General features: G+C 47.8%; 1 protein-coding gene across 1 annotated transcript in view; it reads left to right on the forward strand.

Moving 5' to 3' along the window:
- LOC118229538 (voltage-dependent R-type calcium channel subunit alpha-1E-like) overlaps positions 1-18,375 on the forward strand; it is a 91,625-nt gene that overhangs the window by 25,225 nt on the left and 48,025 nt on the right. Inside the window, exons 3-5 of the mRNA XM_035421571.1 lie at positions 2,459-2,725; positions 10,112-10,217; positions 10,964-11,103. Coding sequence (XP_035277462.1) covers positions 2,459-2,725; positions 10,112-10,217; positions 10,964-11,103 — 513 coding nt within the window. The remainder of the gene's footprint in view (positions 1-2,458; positions 2,726-10,111; positions 10,218-10,963; positions 11,104-18,375) is intronic.

The raw sequence follows: 18,375 nt of genomic DNA on the forward strand, positions 1-18,375 counted from the left end.
GATCTATTTCATGTCCTATTTTTGAGTCTGACATGCGCTAAAATTAGCGGAGTGACCTGGATTTGAGATGATCTATCATTCGATCTTCACCGGAGCTTCTCTGTTTCATTTTTACTACCGAGTGTAGGCCTGCGCTCTTTTTTAGGGTGCAACAGATGAACGTATTATAGCTTCCATATCACAACCCCTGTTTCCATTGTCTGTTGCCTTAGTCAAATGTTCCTTCATTGGACTTGCTTATTTGACTATAGACTGTACATTCTATTAACTGAATTCTTACTCTTAGCTACATTTTTTGTTATACATTGTTATTGTGGATTTAGAAGAGGTCTGATATTTCAAACTGAATTAGAAATAAAAAAAAAAACCTTAAAAAAATGCGTTGAATTTGGATACATTTTCAAATGGCCTTCTAATGAACCGTTCAGAACGCTCAGAGAAGTTGTTGGACAGCATGCTATTATCATAATGACTCGGTGGGTAATTCGCGCCATCCCATCAGCACGGCCTTGATATAGGACTGTATTTCCCGTTGAGCTTTTGCACAGGTACGAATCGACTCCGCCCTGCCACGAGTCGTTCGCACACGATGAAGGGAAATTTGATTTTTAAGCGCTGGCTGCCATACTGTCATCGCCTCGCGACCTCTCACTGATTTGTGTGATCTATTTGACTGGTGGTTTAGAATGCATAGTTTTGGGAGAGCATCCATGCGGGACCTCTCCTGGGAGAATTTATTATTGGTTAAATAATAATGCGATCGAAGCCCCGAATGCTGCCGTTTGAACTGTCTGAACTCGGCTCGCGACTTCACTTTCCCCGCCGCCCCGCATGGCTCGAGCTGATCCCGAGTGCGCAGCCTCACTCCCACTCAGCAGGGCAACCAGCTCCTCGCGACCACTCAGCCCTCAGCTTGTCAACACCCCTTTCGCCCCCCCCAAGCACCCGTGCCAATGCGGTGCTTACAAGGCACGCACGGTGTCACCCATCAACGCCACACAAACCTGATATTTACTAGTCAGTCAAATCTACCCGCCGCTTTGTTTTTTTTTTACCGTTTCAACTAATGGAAGAGGCTCGTGCCTCTGTTCTTTACCGCTTTTTTCTCGTTTTGTTTTTTGCTGTTGAAATGTCTAATTTAGGGGAAATTAAGTAACGGATATTCCAACGAAATGGGGATTTACTCACTTTTTAGCTGTTATCATAAAGCGTCTTATTGCGCTTGAAATGTGGATGACAGCACATCCTCGTCTGTTGTATTGTTCTTGGCGTTTATGCAACTTGGCCGGTATGCAACGCCTGCCTATTACATGTGGGGCTTTATCATAGCAAGAAACCTGTGACCTTTCAAAGAGTGGTATCGCCATGGTTACGGAACAATCTTTTTTCTTTCTCAAGATCCACTTTAGAGAAACACCTCAAATTAATTCCCACACCAGTTACGTGGGAGAGGCGAGAGGAGGAGGGGCGCCGATGCGCGAGCGGTTCTGGGTGTCTGCGCTCTGTGGGAACAGCGCTTTTGTATTCGCTTTGTTTGGAACGGGTTCATTGTTTTAACAAAACTGCACAAACCGAAGAGTTTTTTTTTTTTTTTAAACGAATGAGTCAAAGGATGTGTTTACTTTTACTCTGGACTCTTAGGCATTTTATTCGTCTCGCGATGTGAATAGAACGGGAAACGCGCGTGGCGCGTGGCGCATAACGACGGAGGCTGTTTAGCGTTTGGAGATTTAAGAATAGTGTACGTGGAAAGTTTGCTAGTTGTACTCACGTAGTATTTGTATGCGTGAGAAGGTAATGAAAAAAAGTAGAGAAGTTTTTGATTAAGTCTATACAGATATAAGCAGACTGTACATCTGCTCGGCGTAAGAGGGAGCAAGAAAAAACCTACACTGACATGTTCGTGTCTAGTTTTTAGCGTTAATCTGAGTGAATCTCGTTTTATGTGGACGGTCATTGATGTTGCAAGTGTGGAGATTTTGCCCAAACTCTCTGGATCCTGGAGCAGGAATTTAATCAGAAGATCTGGTTTTCAGTATTTTAAGAGCGCTACCAACTGCAACGGCAGTTTTTCGTTTATGGTTTGCCGCCAGTGAGCATAGGGAGGAGTTGGTCCGGTGTCAAAATGCGCCTTTCTCGATGCTCGCGCAGATGGAACGATAGCTGCCTCTCATAAGAACCAGTCCTCGCGCCGGGCTCCAGCGGAGAGAACACATGGGGATTTAATTAAATGTTGTGTTCTGCACTTCTCGAAGGATTTACGTTGTTCTGTTTGGTTTTGTTTCTCGGGACAGGTGTGCGCAAATGCCGAACAATCTGAAGATATGATGAAAAATGAGTGAAAACTGAGAGGACATTTTTCCACTTCGGACTCGCTTCCTTTCCCGCCCGCGCCCTGCTTTCCAGGGGCTAACCCTTCTTTCCCTGCCTTTCCCCCTGCATCTCTCGACTCTCGCAGAATGGCGCGGTTTGGAGACGACGTTCCCAGCACGGTGGGATCAGTGGACGGAGGCTCGGAGCGCATCGGGGACAATGAGGGACAGGCGGGGTCCACCGCTGGAGTTTCACCGTCGCTAAAACAGACCAAAGCGCAGAGAGCTCGCACCATGGCGCTGTACAACCCCATCCCCGCCAAGCATAACTGCCTCACCGTCAACAGGTCGCTCTTTATTTTCGCCGAAGACAACTTTATTAGGAAATACGCGAGGAAGATTATAGAATGGCCATATCCTTTTCTTTATGGTAAAAACCCACACACTCTCCCAGTTAAACACAGACGCAAACACTCTCTATCTCTCTCTCGCACACACGCACGCACGCACGCACGCACACACACAGAGTCATGGTTCCAGTGAATAGTAATTCCAGATGTGAACAGCTGTTAGTTCCTGATAGTTATTTCCATATTCTGGGTAGCGGGTGTGCTTGTGTGGACGCGCTGTGTTTTGTTGTGTTTATACTTAGTCTGGGGCAGTTATGTAACTGTGGTAGTTCAGTGACTTTATGCTGTTATTTCAATCAAAGGTGCGCGTAGAACAGTAAATAATTAAATCTTTTTCGAAGTAGTAGTAGTTTTTAAGTAACAAAAATGTGCGTACTGGTGACTAAGAAATGCAAATGTGAAAGCATAGTTTGTTTAGATATTTCAATTTTTATTAAGAAACAACAGACCAGTCAAAAATCAATGGCCGTAGAGTTTCAGCACCGTGGACAGCGAGCGACAGCATTCCTGTGAACCTTTACCATATTTAAGTATGACTGCTTCCGCTACACGCGCGCTGTTTATTGAGCGTCTTTTCAACTTGTAAATGTCAGTCGCAGTAAATGTGAAATATTAATCCTCAAGAGTGGGCAAAGCCTTTTCTGTGTCTTCATTTGCACGTGCAGATGTTTGCACGGCTCCAAACTGCTATTAAGTGAACTTCTGAACATTTTCCAGCGTACGGAGCGAAAGTGCTGACATTTTAACATTGCTGGCACATGCTTGCTACTTCGCCAGTGTCAACATCTCATAGTTTAGCATTTAAGTTGTTGAAGATCATACGGTTGAACCGAATTGTCAGTCAGTAAAAAACATGCAAATTAAGAGTAACCGAGCTTGGCTTCAGTCTGCCCAGTGCAAACCCCAGAGGTTTTATTTATTGTGGTTCTAATTTAACACATTCCCTGGACCACGACACCGTTCCCTTTGCTAACAAACGAATTGTGACACTGTAGCCACGTGAATAATTATCACTTCACCCTCATTATAAACGTTCCAGTTTAAAAAGTACTTTCTGCTTTCTTGCTCCCTGAGTGCGACACTGGAATCCATGATTTACGTGACTGTTACTCATTCCCTGAAATACAGCTCATGGCTTTTGTATCCAGTATCACACCGACGGTGGCGTTAAAAACGGACTTTTCAAGCCAACCCAGAGGAACCAAAACATGTTTAAGGATGAAGTCAGAGCAACGCACACGTACAATCCGTCTCTCTCATAGGCTGTGAAATGGTAATGGTAATTAGCCCTGATATGTTATTGAACTACCACAGTGCACACATAACCAGAGAGAAAAAACAGGGGAATGGAGGAAGTGCCCGAATTGTATTCTTTACAGTCACTCTGGGTGGAGGTGGGGGGAGGGGGGTGTTGGGGACGGGGGGCTGTCTTAGAGGCAGACAGAGCCATTGTGGTGCCATGGTGACAGGGTTAGTACTGTTGGTGTGGTGGAGATGGGGATTAGTACTGTTGGTGTGGTGGAGATGGGGATTAGTACTGTTGGTGCTATGGAGACTGGGTTGGTAGTTTTGGTGTGGTGGAGATGGGGATTAGTTCTGCTGGTGCTATGGAGACTGGGTTGGTAGTTTTGGTGTGGTGGAGATGGGGATCAGTACTGCTGGTGCTATGGAGATGGGATTGGTGTTTTGGTGTGGTGGAGATGGGGATTAGTACTGTTGGTGCTATGGAGACTGGGATGGTAGTTTTGGTGTGGTGGAGATGGGGATTAGTACTGTTGGTGCTATGGAGACTGGGTTGGTAGTTTTGGTGTGGTGGAGATGGGGATTAGTACTGTTGGTGCTATGGAGACTGGGTTGGTAGTTTTGGTGTGGTGAAGATGGGGATTAGTACTATTGGTGCTATGGAGACTGGGTTGGTAGTTTTGGTGTGGTAGAGATGGGGATTAGTGCTGTTGGTGCTATGGAGACTGGGTTGGTAGTTTTGGTGTGGTGGAGATTGGGATTAGTACTGTTGGTGCTATGGAGACTGGGTTGGTAGTTTTGGTGTGGTGGAGATGGGGATTAGTACTGTTGGTGCTATGGAGACTGGGATGGTGCTTTTGGTGTGGTGGAGATGGGGATTAGTACTGTTGGTGCTATGTAAACTTGGTTGGTAGTTTTGGTGTGGTGGAGATGGGGATTAGTACTGTTGGTGCTATGGAGACTGGGTTGGTAGTTTTGGTGTGGTGGAGATGGGGATTAGTACTGTTGGTGCTATGGAGACTGGGTTGGTAGTTTTGGTGTGGTGGAGATGGGGATTAGTACTCTAGTTGGTGTAAAGACAGGGGTTAGTGCCGTTAGTGCCATGGTCAGAAGGGCTCTACTGGGTGGGACCTGGATTTGTAAGACTGATATGTGCCAGTGAGCTTTTTAATATTCCTGCTAAATGATAAATGACAGCTGTATTTCCATCTTTTTTGCCAGAAGCGTTTTACTGCAGTGCATTCTGGGAACAGAGCAGCTACTCGCTAATGAACTAATTAGAGCGGTTGGGCTGAGGGAATTGGCTGGAGCACGGGGCAGCAGGACCGCGGGCATTTGGGATAGGAGGCTCCTGGTGTGCCACACTTACAGACTAAATTCTGCCCACCTGCCCCACTATGCCCCGCCCGCTTGCTCCGCCCCACAGAGCCCAGCTGGCTCAGTGCTGCCCTGAGGCCCCGCCCCCTCTGCATGCAGGTCAGAGAGGGGAAACTCTAAACTGGGCCGAAACGGGTTTAGCCCCGCCCCTCTCGCAGCCGTTTTTTTTCTCCCTGGTCCCAGAAATCAGTCAATTTGATTTCCCAAAAGCTCATACTAAAAAAAAAAAAAATTAGATCAGCGCAAACTGCCAGGGGCAATTCTAATTGAGTTTTTTTTTTCTGTCTTTTTCATTAATGTATTTTCCACATTTGGGTGAGCAGATTACAGAAGGCACTGAAGGTGTTGTATTTGCCCTTTATTTTATTTATTTATTTAGTTGTATTTTTAGGGGGGTAGGAGAAGGGGGGTAGGTGCAAATGGTATTCACTGAAACTGTGTTACTTCTCCTTTTTCAGAGTAATAATGTAATGAATCAACAAGGAGCTAGCTAGCCTAGCATTACCTACAGATACTGTATTACAGGGCTAACACTGCAGCTAGCATTACCTACAGATACTGTATTACAGGGCTAACACCAGCTAGCATTACCTACAGATACTGTATTACAGGGCTAACACTGCAGCTAGCATTACCTACAGATACTGTATTACAGGGCTAACACTGCAGCTAGCAGTGAGACTTTATATAGTTGTAGTCCATTTACATCTAAATTTTTTGGACCCTTAAATTGGCAAAAGCTTTGCTAGCATACTGGTCAAACTGGCAAAAAGGTCACCCCCTATTAATCCGCACAGCTGATCTTAGATAGGCCCACAATTAGACACACCTGAAAACATTCAAATCAGTTACCTGCAAGACACTACGCACACTTAATCCAACAGTCAGTTCATGAAAATGGTGATTTAAATCTTATTATACATACATTTTAAAATTAGAATATCTAGAGAAAACAAAAACACATGTCCCCTCTCTGCAGTAAAGACTGCTGCTTCACGGTGACAAATGTGGTCCCTCTGTCTGTGTTGTACAATCTCACGGTCATGTGGCAGCGTTGCCTGTAAGTACCGACTGAAATACAAAGATCGTAGCGCTAATTGCAGGAAGATTTGTGCAAGCGACTCTTCTATGGGCTGAGATTGATTCATATAGCTCGCTTTGTGTCGTGGCATTGCATCCTGGGAACTGTGTCTCCCTGCATATTAGTGGAAAGTGGGTTAGACTTGAAGTGTATCACTGGGTTTCCTCAGGAGGGACTGAGAGACAGAGATGGGGAGAGATTGTGAGGCGAGAGAGAGAAAGAGAGAGAGAGAAGGAGGGAAGGAAGGAGAGAAAGAGAGAGAGAGATTATTATAGCTTGGTTTTCCCTTGACATGCATGCCCAGCCAGTCTGTGGCCAGGCTCATTTCTGCTCTGCAGGTCTTTACCTGGAACAGGTGTTATTTCACTGAAATACCTGCTACTATTATTCAGTCTGTGTGGAGCTACTTTCTACTGAGCAATTCTGTTCATGGCAAATGTTGTGTATTTCCCATACTCACACCCCTAACAAAACTGCTGTTACCCAGCATGCCCCTCTAACCTCACCTGTCACCCAGCATGCCGCTCAACACCACCCCTCTCTGTCCTATGACCTTGCTCCCCTCCCCCCAGATTTAATTCGGCTGGCATGCCGAACATTTGTGTTTCCAAATAAAAATCACATTTTTATCTGACATTACGAATTCAAATGTATACATGTGAAATTTACTGTGAAAAACAAGCATAAAATAGTTATTTTGCATGATTGGTTTAATGAAAATAAAGCGTGATCTGTGGCACTGATTCCATGTGCAGGAGTGTGAGATGTTTGAGTTTCTGTGAGATCAGTGCAGTTCTAATTGAGTGGGATATTAAGAGGGGATGGTTTTAGCAGAAGCGAGCAGCGCAGTGTGTTGGGCTATTTTTAACCCGTTTGGGTCTGGCAGCCGGCACAGACCCGTCAGCTGGAGCCTCACGTCCCTGGAGCTCAGTGTGCAGCTCGATGACACACACGCACACACACACACATACACACACGCACACACACACACGCACACACACGCACACACGCACACCCTCTCTCTCACACACACACACACACATACACACACGCACACACACACACACACACACGCACAAACACGCTCACATACATACTCACTCACACTCTCTCTCACACACACAAACACTCTCGCACACATACACGCACACTCACACACTCACATACATACTCACACTCTCTCACACACACACACACACACATACATACACACACACACTCTCACACTCTGTCTTTCACACACACATACACGCATAGCATACACACACACATACACACACTCACACACACACACACACACACACACATAGGCATACACACGCGCAAACTCACATGCACACTCACACGTGCACACACTCACTTGCACTTACACACACACACACTCCTTAATACCGATGCACACATGCGGTATATGCTAATGTAAAGGAAATGGAATCTCTCCATTCATGAAATGGGGATTGCAGGCTTCAGTGAATGCCTTGTGCGCGTAGTGTCTTAAACCTCCTACAGAGGGCAGCGAAGCTGCAGTTCTGAGAATCTCCTATAGAGGGAGTACCGTGCACCTCCTGTAGGGATCCTAGGGGGCAAAGGGGCATTCTTCCTGGCTCTTAGTGGAACAAATACAACCTGTTGCCATGGATACAGTTCCCAGATTGCAAATTGCTCCCTGTCTCTACTGTTGGGGCTGTGTGTGTGTGAGTGTGTGTGTGTGTGTGAGTTTGCGTGTGTGTTTTTTGTGTGGGATGCCCAGTAATATTCTGCTCTAGGACTTAATTCTGTGATGCCAATTTTTGTTATTCATTTTAGCTTGGCCCACATGTCACAATGCGTGTGTGAATGCGTTCTGTTTCACAGCCCTTTCTCTTGCTTGTGGAGGACTGAAGCTCCTGATGTACACGCTCTCACTCTTCTGTGTTTGGGAACATCAGTCACGTCTGTCCGTTTCAGATCAGATGCCCTCCACGTGATATTCCTCTTCTGCATGTTCAGTATCTTTGTCCTGTCATTTAAAACGTCTCTGTTCACGTGCATGGGGCTGTCGTTTCGTCTTAATTTGATTTGATTTTATTATGCAGGGCGGATGCAGCATTTATGTGTTTATGTTGGTTTGTTTGTTTGAGCGCTGAGATGCTTGAGCGTGGGTCTCCCTCTTTTTAGACCCCTCAGGCGTCTTCTCCAGCTGCCCACCCCCGCCCCAACACACAAACACACACACACACACACACACACACAGACACACAGACACACAGACACACACACACACACACACACACACACAGGCATTACATTACATTACAGGCATTTAGTAGATGCTCTTATCCAGAGCATTTACATTGCATCCATTTATACAGCTGGATAGATATTGAAGCAATGCAGGTTAAGTGCCTTGCTCAAGGGCACAACGGCAGTGTCCTACCTGGGGAATTGAACCTATGACCTTTAGGTTACAAGGCCAGCTCCTTACCCATTATACTTCACTGCCGCCCCAACACACCTGCACACACACGCACTCACACATGCATGCACACATGCATTATACGCACATATGTGCGCGACAGACAGACGGACAGACATACCCGCACACACACACACACACAGACACAGACAGACACATTATACACACACGCACACACACAAGTGCAAGCACACATGCATTAGACATACATGCGTGCGCACACACACACTTTATGCACACACATACTCAGGCACACCCAGAGACAGACAGACACACACGCACACGCAAACACACACGCACACACATGCACACACACACACACACACACACTCACGCGCACACACGCACGCTGCACTCTCTCCACACATGTGAAAGGCAGGAAGTGGTCGCGCCCACGCAAGCAGCCGAACGAATCCGCCATGCTCCACTTCGCCCGCGGGCTGCATTCTCACCCGCTACCCTCGGCGCCCAGCTAACGGCTCTGTCCCGCCCACTCCCAGCCCCCCCCCACGCCCCCTCCCCCCCCCCTCTCCCAGTGCTGCCTGCAGGTCTTTCTGGGTGGGAGCCCAGCTCACCTCCCTGGCTGCTGATTGGAGGAGGCTGGCTGGGTGGATGGTGGACGTGATGGGCTGTGGCAGTTATAAATAGACAGCAGCGTTTCTCTGCCGAGGTGTCACGCTGGGGGGGGGGGGTGGTACTGCTAGTGTACAGTGCTCTTTCCTCTTAACACACGGTGAAGTGTGTAGATTATATCACCGCGGCAACCCACTCCCTCTTCCACTGTGCAGGCCATCTTCCTACACTCAGGGTGTGTGTGTGTGCATGTGTGTGTGAGAGAGCGGGCAAGAGAGATGGGGGGAGGTCGGGGATGACATAGTTCTATGAATGACTGTATTTGTGCTTTGTGTTTTGTGTGTGTATGTGTTTAAATGCGTTTTGTATGAGATGTGTTCAGTACAATAAGGATGCAATGCACTGAGTAAATGAGTGCAGTAATGCTGTAGCGTGTTGTGATGAACTTAATATACCTGTACAGGTGTACTGTCACATATGAACTTAATATACCTGTAAAGGTGTACACTGGCAGATGAAACGGATCTTATGTCTGTTTGCGTTCTTTTCTGCTTTATTCATTTTTGTGTCGCTGCTGCCTTCCGTCTCACCTGCACTTAACTGCGCGGCTTTTGAACTCTGACCTTTCCTGAGACTGCCTCCTTGACCCCGCCCCCTCCACTCCTTTCGAGTACATGATCCTGGCCACCATCATCGCCAACTGTGTGGTCCTGGCCCTGGAGCAGCACCTGCCCGGGGAGGACAAGACCCCCCTGGCCAAACGGCTGGTGAGGACAAGCTCCGCCTTTGCTCCGCCCGCACCAAGAGCATATATTACAACAACAACACTCCACTCCTGAACACTTGTGTTCTTTTTGCACTGCATCCTGGGTATTCACTACCAGTGCGAGTAATAAGTGCAGAATCTGCGGACTCACCAGATACTTACACGTGCATCGGTAACGACGAAAGTTATCTCTTCCTATGGTTGAGCTGAAACATTTCAACTTTTTTTGTTGCACCTTCTGAATTCATTAATGGACATGACCATGTGCAGTACTGTAGCAAATGACAGTCTGTATTGTAATAGCACCAAAAACTCTGCAACCTTTAGTTCAGAAGCAGTGAGGATGGAAGGAACGCAGGAGCTGGGTATCTGGTGTGTGCAGAATCTGTGTAATAAAAATGTGGGTAACATCTGTACTCTCTGTCAGTATACAGCAGTAGTAATGCAGCGCTGGAGTGAACCATCTCTAAACTATATTCTATCTTGGGCCCTGTTTGAGTTCTGCTCAGGCGGAGACAGCCTGACACCCTGAAAAGTTGAGGTTAAAAACCTGTGTGCAACTTGGAGATTGCCAGTTCAAATCCTACGTCTGGCTCAGACTGTGCCTCTGGGCAAGGTGCTTAAGCAAGAATAGGCTCAGTGAGTGACAGGGCTCAGTGAATGACAGGGCTTTGTGAGTGATTGGCAGGTGTCACCGTGGATCAGTGTGCCTGATGGGTGGCCCTGTGGACTCTGTCTCTCCCGCAGGAGAAAACGGAGCCCTACTTCATCGGGATCTTCTGCTTCGAGGCGGGGATAAAGCTGGTGGCGCTGGGCTTCGTGTTCCACAAGGGCTCCTACCTGCGCAATGGCTGGAACGTCATGGACTTCATCGTGGTGCTGAGCGGGTGAGCCGCCTGTTACCATGGTTTCCGCTGTGCGTCCGCTAGACAGAAAAACACACACGCACAAAAAGAAAAATTTAGTGGCATGTGAAAATAATATGCTTTGTAATAAGTGCATTTTTCTGATGGAAATGTGTATTTTTTGTGGTGATCTGCGGTTTAGCACTGGTGTGGGTGATGTTTATTGGCTGTATATCAGACCTCTCTACTCTCTTCCTCTCTCCTCTCAACTCTCTCTCCCCATCTCTCCTCTCTCGGTACTCTCTACTCTCGCTACTCTCTATCTCTCCTCTGTCTCTCTCCTCTCTCTCCTCTCAACTTTCTCTCTCTCTCCTCTCAGCTCTCTCTCTCTCCTCTCAACTCTCTCTCTCTCTCGCTCGCCGTCTCTGCATTTTTGGATGTGTTTATACTTTTTATGTTGGGTTGGGTTGTATCTTATGTCCCTGTTGTAGGGAGGCTGGGGTGAACAGTGAACAATGGGGGTATGGGTATGAAGGCTTTGGGCCACTGGACAAATGCTGGACTGTGAGGCAAACTGGGTCAAATTTATACAAGTCATTATATGGTCTCTCTCCCTCTCCATTTCTGTCTCACTCTCACACTGTCTCTTCCTGTCACACTCATGCACATGCAGTGACACACACTCACACACAGTGTCTCTCTCCCTCACACACACACACACACACACACGCACTCTCACACAGTGTCTCTCTGTCACACACACACGCACACACACACACACACACACACACTCACAAACACACACACACACACACACACTCACAAACACACACACACACACACACACACACACACACACACTCCTTTGTGAATGAGTCATTAGTATCAGGCCTTTATTCTCTCAGGCTGGTGTTGGTTGGGCCTGAGTCAGCATGTGGGGGCCAGACTGTCTGCGTCCTCACGACTGCAGCTCGTTTAAAACGGTTTACATTCTGCGTGATGCAGGTCACTGTGCGCGCGTGTGTGTGTGTGTGTGTGTGTGCGAGTGGGTACGCTAGCTCTGTAGCTCTGTGGGAGTGGGTGTGCTAGCTGTGTAGCTCTGTGGGAGTGGGTGTGCTAGCTCTTTGGCTCTGTGGGAGTGGGTGTGCTAGCTGTGTAGCTCTGTGGGTGTGGGTATGCTAGCTCCGTAGCTCTGTGGGAGTGGGTGTGCTAGCTCTGTGGGTGTGGGTATGCTAGCTCCGTAGCTCTGTGGGAGTGGGTGTGCTAGCTCTGTGGGTGTGGGTATGCTAGCTGTGTAGCTCTGTGGGAGTGGGTGTGCTAGCTGTGTAGCTTTGTGGGAGTGGCTGTGCTAGCTCTGTAGCTCTGTGGGTGTGGGTATGCTAACTCTGTAGCTCTGTGGGTGTGGGTATGCTAGCTCTGTAGCTCTGTGGGAGTGGGTGTGCTAGCTGTGTAGCTCTGTGGGTGTGGGTGTGCTAGCTGTGTAGCTCTGTGGGTGTGGGTATGCTAGCTCTGTAGCTCTGTGGGAGTGGGTGTGCTAGCTGTGTAGCTCGGTGGGAGTGGGTGTGCTAGCTCTGTGGGAGTGGGTATGCTAGCTGTGTAGCTCTGTGGGAGTGGGTGTGCTAGCTCTTTGGCTCTGTGGGAGTGGGTGTGCTAGCTCTGTAGCTCTGTGGGAGTGGGTGTGCTAGCTCTTTGGCTCTGTGGGAGTGGGTGTGCTAGCTCTGTGGGTGTGGGTATGCTAGCTCCGTAGCTCTGTGGGAGTGGGTGTGCTAGCTCCGTAGCTCTGTAGGTGTGGGTATGCTAGCTGTGTAGCTCTGTGGGAGTGCGTGTGCTAGCTGTGTAGCTCTGTGGGTATGGGTGTGCTAGCTCTGTGGGTGTGGGTATACTAGCTGTGTAGCTCTGTGGGTGTGGGTATGCTAGCTCTGTAGCTCTGTGGGAGTGGGTTTGGGTGGCACAGTGCTGTGGGAGTGGGTGGGTAAGCATTTGTATGTAGTCGTGTAGACGTGAGGCTCGGTTGCTCATGCTGCATAAATCACAATTACTTCCAATCAGGCCACTTGAAGGCCCCCCCCCCCCCCCCACGTGCAGCTGAGAGTGGCTGAAACGGTTTCACCGTGTGGCCTTGCTCTAAGTGTTGAGCGAATGGTATGAAGGGCACTTGATTAGACGAGCGTGCTGCTGCCTCCGGGGGTCTGGGGGCCGTTGCATATGGACGGTGAGATTCGCTAATGTTTTTTTATTTGTGTATTTATTTATTTATGTTATTTATTGGCTTTCCTTGCGTTGAAGTGTACTATAAGGCAAAGGCGTGACATCAATTAGAGAGAAAAACAAACTTCAAATAGAACTGCTGGCGGGAGCTGTGGGGTTTTTTTCCTTTCTGAATCTATCCTGTGCTTTCAGCACGTTGGCGCATTGACATCTTCCATCGCCCTCACGCCTACTTGCACAAAGATTACAGATCCGCTTACATAATGGCAGAATCATCCCCCTCTACTGTACCGCCAATCTGCTACCAAACACAGCCTCCATTTCTACTGTACTGCCTCTCTGCTACCAAACACAGCCTCCATCTCTACTGTACTGCCACTCTGCTACCAAACACAGCCTCCATCTCTACTGTACTGCTACCAAACACAGCCTCCATTTCTACTGTACTGCTTCTCTGCTACCAAACACAGCCTCCATCTCTACTGTACTGCTACCAAACACAGCCTCCATTTCTACTGTACTGCCTCTCTGCTACCAAACACAGCCTGCATCTCTACTGTACTGCCACTCTGCTACCAAACACAGCCTCCATCTCTACTGTACTGCTACCAAACACAGCCTGCATCTCTACTGTACTACAACTCTACTGCCAAACACAGCCTCCATCTCTACTGTACTGCCACTCTGCTACCAAACACAGCCTCCATCTCTACTGTACTGCTACCAAACACAGCCTGCATCTCTACTGTACTACAACTCTACTGCCAAACACCGCCTCCATCTCTACTGTACCGAACACAGCCTCCTTCTCTACTGTTTCAAACACAGCCTCCATCTCTACTGCACTCTGCTACCAAACACAGCCACTGTCTAATTTCGGTGTTGTGCATAGTTTGGAGTAAGGTTCAGCAGTACTATAATTTTTTTTTCAGCATCAATATGTTGATGCCAAACTTCTAAATGATTGAATATATTCAATATTTTATGATGAACCATGGCATGTGATCTTATGTATACTGGAAATATAGGTACCTTCCTAGAACTTAGCATCTATATTTCTGAGCTTTCAGTGCCATGAACTGTAGTTCAGTGAAAATCCTCAGGTCCTCACAGAGTGCTCTCCTTATTGTCCTGTGCTCCAGACTGAAAATTAAAGGTGACAGACGCTCCTCTGAGGGCTGTGAAGCTCGGGAATTCACTCCCTGTTAACATTAGGAAGGCAGAGACTGTTAAGTCACTTTTAAAATTCCAGAAGTATTGTTTTCCAGCACAGTGACTGCAAAGAGTGAACTGCAGAGCCAAGTGGCATCTAGCAGCTGGCCAGCCTCACGTTGGAGGAGAGAACGTCTCTGTGTATGCTCTCCTGGTTTTTTGGAACTTTCTGTAGGAGCAAAAAGTAAAAATTAAGCCATAAAGAAGCGCTAAGGAATGTGAACACATTCAGTTATCACTGGAGCATCATAAGATCACAGCGGTTGATAGGGGATTTATGTCCAGGGCAGGTACGCTACGCTACGCTGCGCTGAAGCGACAGAAGTGAGTCAGACTTAAAAGAACATCGCAGATGAGATGTTGGGCCGCGTTACAGGAAACAGGGCCACTGGGTCAGGGCTGCAGGCTTCTCATTTCGCGAGAAGCTAATGAAGCGCCAGGCCTCAGGGACGCCTGCTGCAATTAATAGCTCCTCCTGATGCGCGTGAGCAGGAGCTCAGGCAGGGCGCTGCTCCTGAAACCCGCTGCATGCAGCATTCAGTAGAGCACATGCTGTAGGGTTCATGCTGTAGGGCGCATGCTGTAGAGCCCATACTGTAGAGCCCATACTGTAGAGCACATGCAGTAGGGCGCATGCTGTAGAGCACATGCAGTAGAACACATGCTGTAGGGCGCATGCAGTAGAGCCCATGCTGTAAAGCGTATGCTGTAGGGCACATGCTGTAGGGCACATGCTGTAGGGTGCATGCTGTAGGGCGCATGCTGTAGGGCGCATACTGTAGAGCACATGCAGTAGGGCACATGCTGTAGAACGCATGCTGTAGGGCGCATGCTGTAGAGCCCATACTGTAGGGTGCATGCTGTAGGGTGCATGCTGTAGGGTGCATGCTGTAGGGCGCATGCTGTAGAGCCCATACTGTAGAGCACATGCAGTAGGGCACATGCTGTAGGGCGCATGCTGTAGGGCGCATGCAGTAGAGCACATGCAGTAGGGCACATGCAGTAGGGCGCATGCAGTAGGGCACATGCTGTAGAGGCAGTGTGGGAGGAGGCTATACATTCATCTTTAACTGTGCTACCTGTGGATTCAGCCTCAGCTGTGCTACCTGTAGATTCAGCCTCAGTTGTGTTGCCTGTATTTTCAGTCTCAGTTGTGTTGCCTGTAGATTCAGCCTGAGCTGTATTGGCTGTAGATTCAGCCTCAGCTGTGTTGCCTGTAAATTAAGCCTAAGTTGTGTTGCTTATATTTTCATATTCAGCTGTGCTACCTGTAGATTGAGCCTCAGCTGTGTTGCCTGTTCGATACCCTGGTAGGACACTGGATAAAAATGCTATGTAAAAAGTAGTGTAAGTCGCTCTGGATGAGAGCATGTGCTAAATGCCTGTAATGTAATGTAATGGTGGTCCATAGCCGAAATCACTTGCATTGAATGGTGCTATTGGCATGCCTTAACATGAAATGTCTGTTAGTTCAGTGTGTACACACGGCGTAATCACCGGTTGTTGATATTTCGGAGATTCCGGGTTGTGTGTACGAACCGCTGTACACAAAACGATTGTCTTTTCATCAGTGTGGCGGGAGCTGGAGAAGTGTGTTGATTATAATTACAGGCCAGTCAGTCTGTTATTATTTGTGTGTGTGATAACGAGTGTCAGCCCTGTCACTTCTCTCTCCTCCTCTGCCCGTCTATCTTTGTCTCTCTCTCTCTCTCTCTCTCCCGTCCCTGCGTCGGACGTGCGGCGGTTAGCTAAAACGCTGCTCTTTAGCCGGGATGAATAATTCATCCGGGGGTGTTTTCAATGATTCATAAGCCATCTGGCTCAAAGTGCTGTTCCGGTGTGAGACGAGACTGGATCAAAGCAGCGTTGCCGTGGCGCTGTGTGGGAGAGAGTACCTGTGTGGTGGTGGAAGGGCCAGCCAATCACAGGGGCCCGGGATGCAGCCGCTCGTCACGCAGAACCCCGTCGTGATCCGCGTCCTCGGAGAGCTGAACGCGGCCGCGTCCGTCACACAGAACTGAACACAGTCATATCCATCACACAGAACTGAACACAGAAGAACTGAACACAGTCATGCCCATCACACAGAACTGAACACAGTCATGTCCATCACACAGAACTGAACACAGAAGAACTGAACACAGTCATGTCCATCACACAGAACTGAACACAGTCATGCCCATCACATAGAACTGAACACAAAAGAGCAGAACACAGTCATGCCCATCACACAGAACTGAACACAGAAGAGCTGAACACAGTCATATCCGTCACACAGAACTGAACACAGAAGAGCTGAACACAGTCATGTCCGTCACACAGAGCGGGAGACGGTCTGCTTTTTCAATGAGCTGAACACACTCATGCGTGTTACATGGAAACTGATACAATGGACTCTGAGAGAGCTGCACGCAGTCATGCCCGTCACACTGAGTGGCATCTCGGGATCCTTCCCTGGATAAATATATGTTATTAAAAGATGAAATTGTCGCTGGTGTGGAATGGCTTGTTGCTTGCCGATTACTGCTCCTCAGGTTAATGAGGCATTAATGACTGTGGAAATATGGAAGCTTGTTCCCAGGTGATCGTCTGCTTAGAGGGAACAATGTCTGAGTCCCTCAGGCAGTGGTCCTTCAGCACCACTAGGGCGGACAGCATCCCTGATACAGGAAGTACTTGTTTAAACGCCACTGCTATGCACAGCTACCTCTGTTTCAGCGCCTGTATTGTGGACAGCACCCTTTGTTCCAGCAATACTAATGTGCACAGCTACCTCTGTTTCAGCACCTGTATTGTGGGCAGCACCCTTTGTTCCAGCAATACTAATGTGCACAGCTAGCTCTGTTTCAGCACCTGTATTGTGGGCAGCACCCTTTGTTCCAGCAATACTAATGTGCACAGCTAGCTCTGTTTCAGCACCACTCGAGTAGACAGCGCCCGTTGTTCCAGCAATACTGTTGCACCATTCACAGCAGGCATGACAGGGGCTGGTATAAAAGACACGGAAGGCAGATTTGCTAAACAGATATGTTCACATGTTTAGATGTCTGTTTGGGGAATGCAGCTTACTTTTGCGCTGTTGAAGATAGCGGCAGTGCAGTATAATGGGTACGGAGCTGGTCTCGGTTCCCAGGTGGGACACTGCCGTTGTACCCTTGAGCAAAGGCACTTAATCTGCATTGCTCCAGTATATATCCAGCTGTATAAATGGATGCAGTGTAAATGCTGTGTAAAAAGTTGTGCGAGTCGCTCTGGATAAGATGTAAGATGGCCGACTGCAGTCTTGGTTACTGGGCTCTGTGGTTGTAACTCAAAGGTTGCTGGTCTGCTCTCTTCAGTAAATAATAATAATGTGTTCCGGAAAATAATAATGGATCGTTAAACAAAGCTGGGTTCTCCTTACCTACAAATAGGCAGTTATGTTCTTTATTGCTATGTTTAATCATCCCCAATTAAAATGACTAATTTCTATCTGCATTAGAAGCTTTGTCCTTAATTGTAGATGCAATTATTGTATCCATTTTCTCTGCAGCATTTTGAAAAGTGTTTTAAAAACTGTTTTGCTGGGAAAAGGGACGGGTGGGGGTGGGGGTGGGTTATCTACGCCGAAGCGAAATGCAAATTAATAGCATGTGGGTGAGACGAGCATGTGGAATTATTTAGAAAGTAAATTTAAAATCCCTCATTCTTGCTTTCCAGTTTAACAGTGTGTGTAATTGCTGTGGCTACCCTGTAAAATTACATGGGCGGATTCTCTAAACGGCACAGCACCATTATTCATACAGCATACAGCCGTTGGCATAGAGCCGCTATTCATACAGCATACAGCCGTTAGCATACAGCCACTATTCATACAGCATACAGCCGTTAGCATACAGCCGCTATTCATACGGC

The sequence above is a fragment of the Anguilla anguilla genome, chromosome 6, assembly GCF_013347855.1.
Source record: "Anguilla anguilla isolate fAngAng1 chromosome 6, fAngAng1.pri, whole genome shotgun sequence".
Lineage (NCBI taxonomy): Eukaryota > Metazoa > Chordata > Actinopteri > Anguilliformes > Anguillidae > Anguilla > Anguilla anguilla.